Source organism: Dermochelys coriacea, chromosome 11, assembly GCF_009764565.3.
Source record: "Dermochelys coriacea isolate rDerCor1 chromosome 11, rDerCor1.pri.v4, whole genome shotgun sequence".
Taxonomy (NCBI): Eukaryota; Metazoa; Chordata; order Testudines; family Dermochelyidae; genus Dermochelys; species Dermochelys coriacea.
This window is the reverse complement of record NC_050078.2, coordinates 53937655-53952628: the sequence shown is the minus strand read 5'-3', so window position 1 is coordinate 53952628 and position 14974 is coordinate 53937655. Positions and strand designations below refer to the sequence as shown.

The window sequence follows — 14974 nt, the reverse complement described above, 5'->3', positions numbered from 1 at the left end:
ATATATAGGGCACTAACAATGGTACAGAGTCTGCCGACATTCTCCTAGACCGATTTAGGGTGGATGCTCATTGATGATAATCCATTATTTAGTCTATCCCACGCTCATCAATAACTGTTGCTGTGCCTCTAAGAAAGGCCTTTTCTACACAACCATTGCAGCATGATAAAAAGATATTAATTCAGGTTGCAATATCTGTTTTCACAGCAGAATGCTTTTATAAAGGGATAGCAGTTATCTACTGTATCTACAGTCAAATCCCCTGGTTCCCATGTTTGAGAGCTAAAGAGGATCAGAGACTAATGCAGTAGATTCATGACCAGTTATGCAGAAGGGACTGTGCAAATGCTACTTTATTTATGTAAATACGTCTTATTTGTAACAGTCCCTTTTTCAGTCGGGACTGTCATTTATTTTGGGTTGTACTTTTTGTCTGCAGCAATTAAAGGAGCAAAAAAATACAGGAAGCAGAACTAATGAGGTAAGAAGCACTGACTTTTTTCCCCCCTCTCTTTTGGTCCAGTTTTTTTTTTTTTAAATAATATTAAGTACTATAAAATGCCTGATAGTGGGCCAAACTGCCCAATCCCATGGAAAAATCCTCAAGGGGAAAATGGGCAGAGCAGGGTAGGAACTTAAAACCTCAGGGAAAGCGAGCCCTGGAATCACAGACATAGGCGCTGTTATATGTATATAAGATCCCAGCTTGGTGCTTTTCCTTTGTGCCTTCCTCCTCCTGGCGGCATTGCTCTAACAAGAATTTTTGCCAATGGCAGAATTCCCTGGGATTGCTCAGTAGCAGACATGGAGGGGACCAGGAAGTTCCTGCTGAAATGTCCATGTGCACTCTAGGGGAAGTGCTATGGACCACATCCAGTGCCCTTGCTATTACCTCTTGCAAGCCTAAGGGCAGGAGCATCTAGAAGGTTCCAGGATAGGTGAAGGCTCCTGCCTCCCAGATAGGGTGAGATTTGCCATGGAGGGTGCCCTCCATATACCTATGCAGAGGGCACTCTTCACTCCAATGTTTGGCCATTATAGTAGGCCATTGGAACAGATTCAAAGAAGTTTTAGATAACAGGGCACAAATGAGCATTTTGGTTTTTCATACAGTCCAAAGCTGTATGATATTACCTACAAACTGCCCTTTGTGCTCAATTTTATTTGCATTTCTAAAATATACAATTTTCTAAACAAGTTAGGAGGAAAAGGAAATAATGGGGGGGGACGGGGATGACTCATTCCGTCTAAGCCAGGAGACCATCAAAGATGGACACAGTAACTGCTCCCTTCCCTGCCTAATGACACACTTGTTCTAATCCCTAGAACCACTTAATTGGAATATTTGAAAAAATGGCTTATAGGGGTCTTGCTTTCACATTAACCAATGAATACTAAATGTCATTATTTGGACTGACAGTAACTTCATAGCTTATACACTGCTGGGGAAGTAAGAGGTACCTTACTAAATGCGTTCCCATACAATATTTAACATAACATATCAAGCCTAACAGCCTAAAATGTCTTATTTCCAATGTTTTAAGGATTTGAGCTTAATCAGTTAATTCCCTATGATTGTTTTTTAAAGGGTCCTCTCATTGTAACAGAAGAGCTTCATTCCCTCAGCTTTGAAACTCAGCTTTGCCAGCCTGGGCTGGTGGTAGATCTAGAGGTAAGGTTACTACGTAGATTAGATAAGGGTGAAATTCTGAGTAATTTTATTCAGAGATTGTTATTTAAGTACACTAGAAACCCCTCTTCTATGAAATAATTGGGGCCCGAGTTCAATTTTTAGGAATGTCTCAGAATTACAGTAGCTATGGTGCATAAGATGCACCATGGTGCATTGTATCGCTTTCTTGTCCTTCAAGCCAGTGCAAAGGAATTTTCAGTGCATTGAAGACATGCTTGTTCATCATCATCACCACCACTTTTGTTGTGATTTTTATTATCCTCTTGGGGAAAAAAATTTTTTGTAAGAGTGGTATTCATAAAATTAAGGTTCTACTGTATTAGAATTTTCAGCATTTTTTCTGCCTCCATTGTTGTTTTCAAATTCATTGCTAATACTTAGCAGTGTCACCGCATATAGTGATAGGGCCTTTGTATTTTGATTCTTTCAAATCTCAGCACCTAAGTAAGGCTGGGTCTGGTTTACAAAACCTCACAAAGAATACTCTATGTTGCAGAATTGGTACCTGCAGTTCTTTGGGTAGCACTCTTCCCTTCAGGTCAGAACTGAATCACTGCCCCAGGCTAGCATTAGAAGTGCTGCTGGAGGGGCCAACTTTTGAATGAGATGTAAAACTGACTTCTTGGTTGAAGGGATGTCACCAATTCCAACACACTCCCCCAGTCCCAGAAAAACTCAACTTTCCCTCCCCCCAATTTGCCAACATAGAAAACATCAATCCAAAAGGTTTGCTAAGTTATAATCGTGTGAAAATAAGGAACTGTTTTGTAAACTTCATTATAGCAGTCTCTACCACTACTTACTACATTCCTTCACTAGTGAATCTTCGATGCGTTTTGTGTGTTTCCCATTATATGACAGGATTTCTAAGGATGCTACTGCTTTTTTAGCATGGCCTTTATGAGGTATAAATGCCATTGTTAACCTTAAGTATGTCACATTGCCCCTGTCTGGTTTGTACCGGCTACAGGCCATGTCAACAATAGTGGATCCACATGCATATAGACACTAGTAATGCAGCAGTTTTTCATAAAACCACTTTACAATATTGATCAGAATTAATTAGTTGTACAGACATAGCCCGTGTTCATCACAAACTGATAATTATACATGAAAGATGATAGTATATATACCTAAATCAATTTGTGTAATAAAGTATCTACAGTAGTAGAACTGTATCCCAAATAATTCCAAAAAATCTCTTTTTATAGACCACATCCCTTCCCATTGTTGTGATCTCAAATGTGAGCCAGCTTCCAAGTGGATGGGCTTCCATTTTGTGGTACAACATGCTGACTACTGAACCCAAGGTATTTACAGAATACTTACTTCTAAGTGTTGTTGACATAAGATAGATAGAATGTTAAGTGTAAGTCAGTATCCTGAAACTATTTTGTAAATTACAAGGGAGATGTGGATTGTCTTTCCATGTTAATTCATAATATTTGACATTCATTCTTTCATCTTTATTCTGAAGTCAGTTCTTATTGGATCTAGGATTTTTTTTTGGGGGGTTGATGGGGGTTTGTTTCGTGTGTGGGCTTTTTTTTTTTTTAATCAAGCAAACTGTTTGTAGTATCCTTTATCATGTTTTATACACCTGTTTTCAGATGTTTATTTGGTTTCTCCCAGTGTATTATATATACATATTCAGTAATTTAATTCACTGCCCTTCAGTAACATGGAATGGTTTGTTGGGTAAGATTAAACCCAAAGAGGTTTCTTTTTTCTCGGAGAACAAGAGTTGATCAGTATTGTTAACTGCTTCTCCATGGTCAGCTGGACCTTTAGTCTATGTAGAAGTCCTCATTTATTGTCAAACGTCACCATATTTTATGCAAACTCACTGTTACTTTTTTGACCACACACTTGTGCTCATGCTAAGTTTCATGTGTGTTTAAGATTGTGGACATGATGTTTTCTCTCTAGAACTTGTCCTTCTTTCTGAACCCACCTTGTGCAAGATGGTCTCAGCTTTCTGAAGTGCTAAGTTGGCAGTTCTCTTCTGTAACTAAAAGGGGACTTCATGCAGATCAGTTGAGCATGCTGGGGGAGAAACTTCTTGGTATGGTCCTATAACAAATTTTTCTATATCTACAAGCCCTTTTATTATGTTCCTTCCTCTTGGTTATATTAAGTAGATGGCCTGTTTGACTGCTAGGGGAAAATGCTAGATTATTGCTAGATAAAAATTGATTGAACTTTTCCATAGAATAAAAAATGAAAAGCTTGTTTTCCCCTGCCTTTTTTTAAGTCAAATTTTGACATTTGAAATTTTTTTGACCAGCTGTAGTTACTACCCTGTTGGACTGTTATGTTTTTTTGTTGCAATTATCTACCATGGTTACTTTACGTTTGGAGAAACTTATTTTGTAGTTTTTTTTTTTATAGCTATACTCTGTAGCCCAATTTTAAACTATTAGTATTCAGTGTTCTGTAATGCAGAGAGAGTTGTATTGTGGTCACGCACTTACAGTGTTGAAGCCATTTTCCATTTCTCTACATGCTGAATAGTTTGTATACTGTAAGGGTTAGATCCTGCCAATCTCTCTCACTCACACACACACACACACACACACACACTTCTGCTGAGTAAGGGTTTATAGGATTGGGACCAAATCTACTTCTGAGAGGGCTCTGAAATATTCCTTCAAGAAATGGGTCATTTAATCCAGTAACTCATTTTTTTCCTCAGATTTTTATGTTACACTTGCCCATAGACCAAGACCTGCTATATACAGTCTTGACTCAGTGCATAAAAGACAGGGCTAGACCAAGAGACCTGTGACAGCTTTAAAGGAATGTATCAAGTTTAAAAAAAAACAAACAAAAAAAACTCCTGCTGTTCCCACCTACATGTCCTTAGCTAAACTCCAATTCATTGTTCAATTTTTGTGTATTCCCACTTGAACAATGAAAAGGTGGGAGTTTCCTGTCTGGTTCTCAGAGACCCTGACTAATTTAATTCTGTAGTGTTTGGATAAGAGGAAGGATAGATTTAATTTAAAAAACAAAAACTTTTATTAATTCCCAGAAGCATTGCCATTAGCCTTACCTTTTATAAAAGGTTATATTAAAAAAAAAAATCTAAATTGGAAATCCCAGCTGTCCATTTTATAAAGCATTTTTTCTAGCTCTATCAAGTTCTCAAATATCAAATCTTTAAAAGGTTTGGCAGCCTTTTGTAACAATTTACCATTGTTAGTTTAGATCATGTTTCTATATGTTTTAAAATTCTGTAATATTTAACAAAGGCAGAATACATTCGTCATAAAAAAACCCCCACAGGTTTCCTGCTATTAGAGAGAGAGATATTGATTATTGACACCTCTCTGTTGGTTTAGTATTTTACAACTTGGTAAATTCCCAAACTGTGATAACCTCCACTTAAGTTTGTAAACAGATATCCTCCATCTTATCATTACATTACATTTGAGTTATAAAACCCAATCTTAGCACTGGAGAGATTGATTGGAGAATCCTTACTAGCTGCAATAAATTCAAGACTTCCTTCTGTGCTGTATGTAGTTCACTCGTATATGGAGTTTGGCTGTCTGATGATAAAGCCTGTATCCATTCTTTCAGAGGTGAGGGTGTGCATAGTCTGTGCTGTGATACTGTCAATGATATTGGAAACTGAGACACATTCTAGATGGACATGGGGTGGGGGAGGAGAGAAAATGATTTCTCCCTTGTGCCTGGAGCTAGTAGTTTGATTGATAGATATTGGAGGAGGAGTAGGATACTAGACAGAGTCAGAGTTGGAAAAGCTTGCAGTTGACAGGCCAGTATGTATAGTTTGCCCCTGATACTTTGGGGGTCCCATGCCTCATCGTTGAAAATCCAGTTGTGAATATAGTGGAAATACTTAAAAGTAACCAAATCTTCGTGCTCTGTGAGCGTAGATACAATTATACACTACTTCCCTAGTTATGTTGTGTGCTTAAGGGGATTTTGAACATGTTGATGTAGGTGTGGCAACTGGGCTACAGTTTCCTTTAAAGGAATGCCTGTGGCTTTTCCCTTAAATCAAAACGTACATACGCTACAGGATTTTAATGGAAAAGAAAAGGATTCTGTGGTTAAGGGTAGGCTTGGAAGTTGGGATATGAGGTTTATTCCTCGCTATGATACAAGCTTTCTGTGGGACCTTTGGCAAGTCACCTAAAGCTGAAATGGGAATAATACTTGATCTCACAGGATGTTGCAATGATTGATGAGTTAATGGGCCAAATCTCTCAACTCACATGGATAGTCCTAATTTCAGTGTGATGGATTCTGCCAATAAATGGAGAATGATTCGACCACATTTCTAGAATTATTTTGAAGATGAAAATGTCTTAGTATAGAACAATTTTAGATTATCTCTGTATTTGGATTAGTTCCTACCCTATTTTATTGTTAACATGAAATCTGTCGCAGAGCTCCTGATTGCTTTTCCTGGTGCCTGTCAAAACATTGGTTTGTCATTGCATACGTTCTGCTTCTCCAGAACACTGTCTAGAGGGGCTACTCTGCAAAACTGCCTTGCTAGTTCTGCACCAGCTATTCGAACAGTTAAATCAACAGCTTCTCTTCCTTCTTTTTTACACTTCTAAATGAAACTAAACAAATGCTTAGAATTTAATATGTAAATAAAGATCAGTTTCACCTACATTAAGTCTTGAGCCTAATTGGTATTTCAAATAAACATGTTGTCTGAAACCAGTCTATTGGTTTGTTGTGTAGGTCCAACAGGTGGAGGGTCACTTGATGGCCTTATTCCTTGGACAAGATTCTGCAAGGTAGGAACTGTCTATTTAACAGGTTGGATAATGAAGACAAAGCTTCGATTCCTCTTGTTTTTCACTAGGCTTTTGGGAAGGCAAGGGGTGTGTGAGAATATTTTGATTCAGTTATGGTTGGTTCATGTAAGTTACATGGGGGTGAGGTTAGACTGCTGAGTTGTGTGCATCTTTTCAGGGACTGAATCTTAATTTCTGTAGAAGTCACCTAGAGCACTTTATGTTCTATTATATTGAAATACATAAATCCATAGATAAAACAATCTGCTGTTCCTGGCTTTTATTCCTGCACTTTTATTTCTTCTGTTAATCATCAAGTGAAGGAGCTTCATTGCTCTTAAATAAAGAGGGTAGGTCTCCAGTGGACCGGAGCTGGGTTAGGGGCAACACCCAAGGAAGAGCACAAGTTAAGTCTGCAATGAAGACATACCCCAATATACATGCCTGTGATGGCAGCAGGTCACATGTAAGGTCCTGCAGGCCCAGGTATCCCCTTGCCAGGGCAAGTTTCTCTTCCCTGTACCTGTGCCACACAGACCAGCTTAGGATGGTACCAATGGATGCACCTCATCCCAACACAGCATCTTTCATCTTAGGGAGTGGAGGAACTGGAGCTATTACAGATGAGGGAAGAGAGGAGACAACAAAAATAAATAAATGAAATAAAAAGAGCAGCAAAAAGGAACAAAGAGGAAATGTGTTAAGAAAAATAGGGGGTGAAGAGGAGAGGAAGGAGACACCCTTCAGCTTTTTCAGGACATTGTTATAAATTGAGTCCATTGTACTCAGATTTCTTTTTGTAACAGTTATTTGTTTCTTCCTCCCCATGTACTGTAATTTCAGGAAAACATAAATGATAAAAACTTTCCCTTCTGGCTGTGGATTGAGGGCATCCTTGAACTCATTAAAAAACACCTCTTATGTCTCTGGAATGACGGGTAAGAATCTTGTATGTTGCTAATGAAGATGAATAGCTGATGGCTCACACCTTTAGCTCTGTTAAAATGACAGTTGTGATCGGAAATAAAATACGAGTGCTAATAGGGCAAATGAGGTTTGTTCTGGGTCTTCATTGGAAGGAGCCAGATGGATCCTCTGCACGTTAGCTGAAGCAGTGGTAAAAAGACTATGAGTTTAGTGAATAAACCCATTGCACTGCCTTTTAATGCCAAAGGTCAAAGTTCAGATTAGTTTCATGTTAAGTGAGATGAGCCACCAGCTCTCAACCTACAGTACAGTGAGCTTTCACCACATCCCAAGGCAGAACTGAGTTAGCTCACAAGAACAGGAGTTTAGCAGGTGAAGACTGAGGTGCTGTAGGGGAATCTTGTACAATGTTCACCCTTGTTTAAAAAAGTGTATTTGTGAGCCTCCTGTTGGCAACAGCTGGATTGACTGAATCCTTTGATACCAGTGATGGAGTCCAGCTACAGCAGCTAATCTTTGCCGATCAAATGTTAAAGAATTAAAATGTTAATAGTAAAGCTCTTTTCCAGATTGAAAAATCAGCTCCTTTGCTAATGTTTAGAAACCTTGGATTTCAGTGTTGCTGATATTGTAGTCCCTTTAATAATGGGCTATAACTTCTGCCAGAAATAGGCTCAAAATGGGGTTTTAATCCTGCTTTTTAGTTGTCAGTTCAGATTTGACCTTTTTACAATCCTGTTAACAGCTCATATATGATGAAAGGTGCTTCTGATTCCGTGAACCTTCAGTGACTTACTGTAAAAATGGCTACATATTAAGGTTGGCAAATCAATAATTAATGAAAACAATGACAAACTTTCTTACTATTTTAATGACAGTGTTGGGGCGTTTATGCTGGTAAGATAACACTCATATCCAGGACTAACAAACATAGACCAGGAAAGTTATGGCTATAGGCTTTGATTGGACAAGGTACTTGTGCATGTGAACAACAGAAGTTCTCATGTGCTTCAAAATAGAGAAATGCTTAAGTGCCTTGCTGAATTGGGCCCACAGATATGACTGAGTTAACAGGGAAGTTACTATACTAAAGTGTGCTGTGTTCTCACCCTAATTTTCTGCTTAGCTACTACAGATATCTCTGCACTGACTTCTGCCCTCAAAGCTTCCCATTCAGATGCCCCCAACAAACTTGTCACCTCCACTTCTGAACTCCTCTTTTTCTATATATAATCTCTCTCCACTTTGAAAATCTTTGCAAACTGATCAGCACCCATTGAGGGGTCCAGATTTTCATAAGTGTCAAGCTCCCGGTAGGCTTAATAGTGGGAGCAACTGGCTGCTGAGCATTTTTGAAGATCCAGCCAGAAGACTCAACTCTCACACCCATAAGAGGTTTTTGCTTGTTTGTTTGTTCATAGGGTGAAATCTTGGCTCTATTAATGAGAGTTTTGCCACTGACTTCAGTGGAGCCAGGATTTCACCCCTAGTATCCAGGGCTCTCTCTGTATAATTATACCATTAATACCATCTACAAGAACAACATCTTACAGATATACTGAGTTGTAAACAACAAATTTCCTCCCTGTTGTGAGCAGTTCTCTGTTTGTTAGCGGAAGAGCAGAGACAGAAATAAAAGGTACAAACAAACCTCTTTTCAATTAAACCTAGAGCACATGACTTATGAGGAGAGGCTGAGGGAGCTGGGATTGTTTAGTCTGCAGAAGAGAAGAATGAGGGGGGATTTGATAGCTGCTTTCAACTACCTGAAAGGGGGTTTCAAAGAGGATGGCTCTAGACTGTTCTCAATGGTAGCAGATGACAGAACGAGGAGTAATGGTCTCAAGTTGCAATGGGGGAGGTTTAGATTGGATATTAGGAAAAACTTTTTCACTAAGAGGGTGGTGAAACACTGGAATGCGTTACCTAGGGAGGTGGTAGAATCTTCTTCCTTAGAGGTTTTTAAGGTCAGGCTTGACAAAGCCCTGGCTGGGATGATTTAACTGGGACTTGGTCCTGCTTTGAGCAGGGGGTTGGACTAGATGACCTTCTGGGGTCCCTTCCAACCCTGATATTCTATGATTCTATGATTTGCAGGCCAGTAACACAATAAAATGATCTCTAGGAACAAAGATAAAACAGGTTTGTGACATCAGCCACAGGCTTTAAAACATTTATTGGGTTTTTTTTAGGAAAGCCAAATAGCTGAAAGTTAATTAATAGGGGCTAATAACCCACTGGAACCGCAAGAGGCCCTGAATCAGACAGACTGCCAACCAATCTGTTTTTTGTACAAGGCATCATAATTGCCCCCAAATTGCCTTTTTCATATATCTAGCTGAAGATTGCCAAACAAAGGATTGGGATATATAGTCCTCAAAGGATCCTTTGTAGCTGTTACTCAAAAATATCTGAAATGTTCTTTTAAAAAAAAAAAAACCCACACAAAAAAACCTCTAACTATATAAAATGTACCTTATAGATTTCTACTATTCTCTTTTGGATAGATGGTGTATTTCCTAATTTACTGGGCTTGCCAAGATACATATTTACCTAGAGTAATGGTGGTTTAATTACATAAATGAGCGTTTGCATAAGGAAAGAGCAATAGTTCAGAGGACTTTTGAACTCCTAGATGGATAAAATTGAGTTTAAACATTAATTTAAAGCAAAAAAAAAAAAAAAACTCTTGCTTCTCCCTCAAACTCTGATCTACTGGAGAAAACCTGAATATTGCTAAGTGACTGCATCAGAGCTACCTCATCCCCAAGCATGAAAACACAGATATTACTTATGGATAGAGGTCATTGTCTTGAGAGCAGTCTCTTCCTTCATGTCCCTGTGTGAGACTCTCGTGTCATCTTGATGTTCAGACATCATCCACCTTTTAAGGTCTTCACCATCATGCCCATATAATAGATGTTACCCTGGGATACCACGCTGGCCCACTCTGCCCTGTACAGGTAAATTCAGGCATCACAAGCAAATTAGACACAGCACCATATGCTCTCCTTAGAGCTTCTTTCCTTCAAGGCCACAAAAGTCACTCCAGATCACTCTGAAGCATTGGCTGACAAAAGATAAACCTTTCCAGAGGGACAAAACATCATAGTACCCTGCGTCTGGTAATCATGGTACAAAGAGGGTGAGAAAGTTAAAGTGAGCTACTATCAGAGTGTTTCCAAGCATAAGAGAACGTGGTTTAACACACAATGTAATACTGGGATTGAAATAACCTAGACTGTTAATATCTGATCTGGCAGAGATACACATGCTGTCTGGGGAGTGAGCACAAAACCAAAGAATACCGAGAAATCCAAACAATTGTCTGTGATTCCGACAGGAGCATGGGATACTAAAGCAAACACAGGATGTCAAAAAGGAACGCAGTGACAATTTTCATTAATACCCACTTAATGCTCTCTTTAAGTTAAAACTGCCATCTAGGCCCTGGTCTTGCAAACACACGTGAGTAAGTTGAGTAATTTTACTCGTTGAGCTGAGACAGTGGTTTTGGATAACAAACCAATTTCTGATTTTAGAAAGTGTTGAGACAACAACATTTTATAGCATGTTACACATAGCAAGAGAGAAAAGGCTGAATAGCCACTCTCTGGATAGCTGCTGCTCAAGGACTACTGCACCCAGGAGTGAGAATGCACATTTTAATTTGTGCATGGATGGTGGTGTTATAGCTGCATGGGATGTTATAAACCAGTTGGAAAAATTCTGCTTTTAGTGACATGAGGTAACCTCATAATAGGCTTTGGATATACTTAGAAGTAAATTGTACAATTTTTCTTTTAATATTACAGCTGTATCATGGGTTTTATCAGCAAGGAGAGAGAACGTGCTTTGTTAAAGGACCAAAGGCCTGGGACCTTTTTACTGAGATTTAGTGAAAGTAGCCGAGAAGGAGCCATCACTTTTACCTGGGTAGAGGGATCCCAAAATGGTAAGCATAGAGTACAGAGAATAACTTGGGTTTATACCTACATTTTAAAACCAAAGTTAAAAATCTTTGGAGCCCTCCGTCTCCCTCACAGAGATTGGCAATAACGTGAAATTAACAATCCTACCCCATAAGTGCCAGACTAAGTGTACACTAGTACAACATTCCAACAACAATCGGGTAGACTGTTTCAGTTACTTCAGTAGGGACGGGGGCATTTCCAGGGCAGTCAGTTTGGCCTACAAAGTTGTGGAGGACAAATCCCCAAGGTCCCCCCAGTATCATTCTCCCCTACAGGTCTCCTCCATCCCAACATGTCCCAGTACATATCCTTCATGCCCCCCGGTGCCCCCAGCTCTCACCTGCATCTGCCCAAAGTTCTCCCATCCCCAAGGTGCTGCAGCTGCTGCACTTCCCTCCAGGGGCAGAGATCCCTCTTTTGACCCTGTAACTCCCCCTCCACCTGCTCTCAGCAGCTCCCCTGCACCTGTCTCCAGAGAGGGGGAAAGAAGACACCGTGGGGGATGAGCAGCTGGGATTCCTCTGCAATCAGCTCAGCTCCCTTCCTGGCCAGCTCCTTCCCTGCCGGGCTCAGACCTAGGCTGGCTGGGGAGGGGCCTGGGCGGGGCAGGGATTGCACTGACTGCAATGGAGAGGCTCCCTACATCTTCCTGTCTATGCTGTAGGAGTCAGATCGCCCCTAGCTGGCAGGAGACTGCAGCTGCTGATGGAGCCCAGCTGCTAAACAGCCTAGGAGAATCGGCTCTTGAAAGCTGCTGCCCCACCCATTGTTTTTCCTTCTCTGCAGCCTTCCCGCTCCTTCCTTTGCCAGTCAAAGGCTGAGGGGGAGACAGACAGTGTTGTCCCAAATCCAAACTTTCAGCTTGCAGGAGGTCCATACCCTGCTCTCCCCCATAATAAAACAGCCACGGTTGTTTGGGTCAAATCAGGTAGCAGGTGATGTGATCTGAATTTTATCAGAAAAGGCTGAAAAGGGCCCGTCTTGAAAATTTCAGCATGTTTTAATTTAAATATATGATTACAGCCTGACACAAGTCACCCCAGTCACTCTGAATAAAATATGTGAAAAGAACCGTTCTCATATATATTAGGTCATACTTTCCCCTGCATGGAGCAGTATTTGCTTTGGAAATAAAAACTAAATTGTGACAGTGCAAATTAGATTCCATTCTGTAAGTCCCTTCCTTCACTTGATCCTCTCTGAATATGTAAGCTCAGCTGTGTTTTTCTGTGTACTTTTAACCAGGCTTTTGGCACAATCTCTAGGATTCATGTCCTTCTTTATTCACTAGAACCTCAGTTCCATTCGGTAGAACCTTACACCAAGAAAGAGCTCTCAGCTGTTACTTTCCCTGATATTATTCGCAACTACAAAGTGATGGCAGCCGAAAATATTCCTGAAAATCCATTGAGCTATCTGTACCCAAATATTCCCAAAGACAATGCCTTTGGGAAATACTACTCCAGACCCAAGGAGAGTAAGTGATACCAGCATTTCATTTGCAGAAGTATTTTGAGGTATTTGTTTGTCATTGAAATGTTGGAATACCAGATAATAGCTATGATATACAATTAAATGATGGTAGTTGAACCAGAATAGTCAGTGGTTTTTAAACAACACCTGCTGAATTCTTCCCATCTAAAATGTGAGCAGTTGTATCTTAACTGTTCAACAGGTGAAAAAAAAAGTGTGGTAGTACAGGGGCTGTCAATGGGAAATCTAATCAAATTGAAAAATGTGTACGTGATAGTTTCAGGCCATACAACTGCCCCAGAGTCTGCCTGCCATATTTTGTGGTTTTACAACCTTATGCCCCCACTAGCAATTAGATCCACGTAGCTGGACGCTGGCACTTGTGTGGCGCTGCATTGACTTCAGGGGATAGAAGCTGCTGCCTGCATGGATCAGGGCCATATTTTCCTTTGTTTTTCCCCTCCCTTATGCTATGTGGGAAAAGTCACACAAGCAGGGGGAACTGACCTGACACAGTCTTCTTTAATGCACAATGGAAACTAAGTGGAAATATAGCCTTAGTTGTTGTAACAGTAGCTGGTAACACATTTTCAGGAAGAAATGCAATTTTTAACGCTGCTCCTTTAAGTCATATAAAAGATTTTTCTCAAAGTAAACATTTGCTAAGCATTGGTGTGTTTTATTTTTAGCCTCTGAGCCTATGGATTTAGATGGCCCCAAAGGGAATGGATACATCAAGACTGAATTAATCTCCGTATCTGAAGTGTAAGTTTGCCCAGAACAGTTGGATTTCTAAAAATGGGATAGTATTTGAAGCTACTAAAAATGTTGTGTATTTTAGGAGTGTTAAAGATGTATATGATTTGGCGTTAGATCTCTCCCCTGCTTTGCTAAGCCCACTGGGTAGGAAGACACCACAATACGCATAATAGAATAGAAAAAAGGCTACTATATTAAAGTACGAAATGTAGAAATATTTGGGCAATTCACAGCTGTTTCCATACTTGATTTTTCATAAAAATTAGCTACCTCCATTTTCTTTGGATGAACATGCATGACCTATCCTGTCTTGACTGTAGTAGATCAGTGTGTATTCCCACCCACACACCTCTGATTTCAGTTGTGTTAAAACCAGTCTTGCATTGCAGAGAATGAAACATTGTGTCTCAGCAATGCAGTTCAGAACTGGCTGGGCTTTCTAAGTAGAACATGCTAGCTTGTGGAACCTTCTGCTGCTGGTGATCTACTAAAGTCAGAGCGGTTGATCTTGCAGGGTACGGCTACACAGGGATAAAAGATCCATGGCACAGCTGTGGCTGGCCTAGGTCAGCTGACTTTGGCTCACAGGGCTAAAAATTGCTGGATTCTTGTAGATTCTTGGGCTCGGGCTGGAACCTGAGCTCTGGACCCTGCATCCTTGCACGGTCTACACAGCAATTTTTCAGCCTCGCAGCCTGAGTCAACTGACCTAGACCAGCCCTGGGTTTTTTATTCCTGTGTAGATGTAGTGGCAATAGGATCCATGGGCATAGGGGTTTGCACCCATCCTGAGACTTCAGTCGTACTGCGCATGGGGCCCAGGAGCTCCCTGTAATGGATTCTCTTGCTAAAGACGGTATCTTCCCGACAGCTCCCATTTGTTCAGACTGTGTAATTAACATCGCTGCAGAATGAGTAAGATGTAACTCTGCTGAGTCACCCATCTCAGTGACACCTACCTACTTGTTGCCTTTTAAACTGAATGAGAGGCAGCCAGATGCCATGGTGAGGGGCACATGCTACTAAAAATCAAATAGGGTGAAAAGAGTTTGAAATGGGAAATGAATTGACTTCAGGGGTGCTGCTTTTTCATTGGAATTAATGTTAAAACACTGAAGGTTTGTCCCTTCTCTTCTCCCCATGTCAGCCACCCTTCCAGACTCCAGACCACAGAAAACCTCTTACCCATGTCTCCTGAAGATTTTGATGAGGTGTCTCGAATGGTGAGCCCTGCAGAAATTGACACTGTGGTATGGTGGTTTTTTTTGGGTTTTTTTGGCCAGGTGGGGGAGGTGAAGGGGAGGAGAGTGGGGATGGACATGGAATTTGCTTTTAAAAAGCTCTTTTATCCTGCCATTGAATAT

At 40.4% G+C, this 14974-nt stretch overlaps 1 protein-coding gene across 9 annotated transcripts in view; it reads left to right on the top strand.

The window, feature by feature from the left end:
- The window catches only part of STAT1 (signal transducer and activator of transcription 1), a 45021-nt gene that overhangs the window by 25055 nt on the left and 4992 nt on the right, over window positions 1-14974 (top strand). For 5 of the 9 annotated variants that reach the window (XM_038422778.2, XM_043505475.1, XM_043505478.1 and 2 more), the window contains 10 exons: window positions 440-481; window positions 1589-1672; window positions 2905-3003; window positions 3623-3758; window positions 6422-6477; window positions 7321-7415; window positions 11220-11359; window positions 12670-12855; window positions 13541-13616; window positions 14758-14860. In XM_038422778.2, the coding sequence (XP_038278706.1) occupies window positions 440-481; window positions 1589-1672; window positions 2905-3003; window positions 3623-3758; window positions 6422-6477; window positions 7321-7415; window positions 11220-11359; window positions 12670-12855; window positions 13541-13616; window positions 14758-14860 (1017 nt within the window). The remainder of the gene's footprint in view (window positions 1-439; window positions 482-1588; window positions 1673-2904; window positions 3004-3622; window positions 3759-6421; window positions 6478-7320; window positions 7416-11219; window positions 11360-12669; window positions 12856-13540; window positions 13617-14757; window positions 14861-14974) is intronic. The other 4 variants (XM_038422780.2, XM_043505476.1, XM_043505481.1 and 1 more) reach the window with 1 other exon arrangement.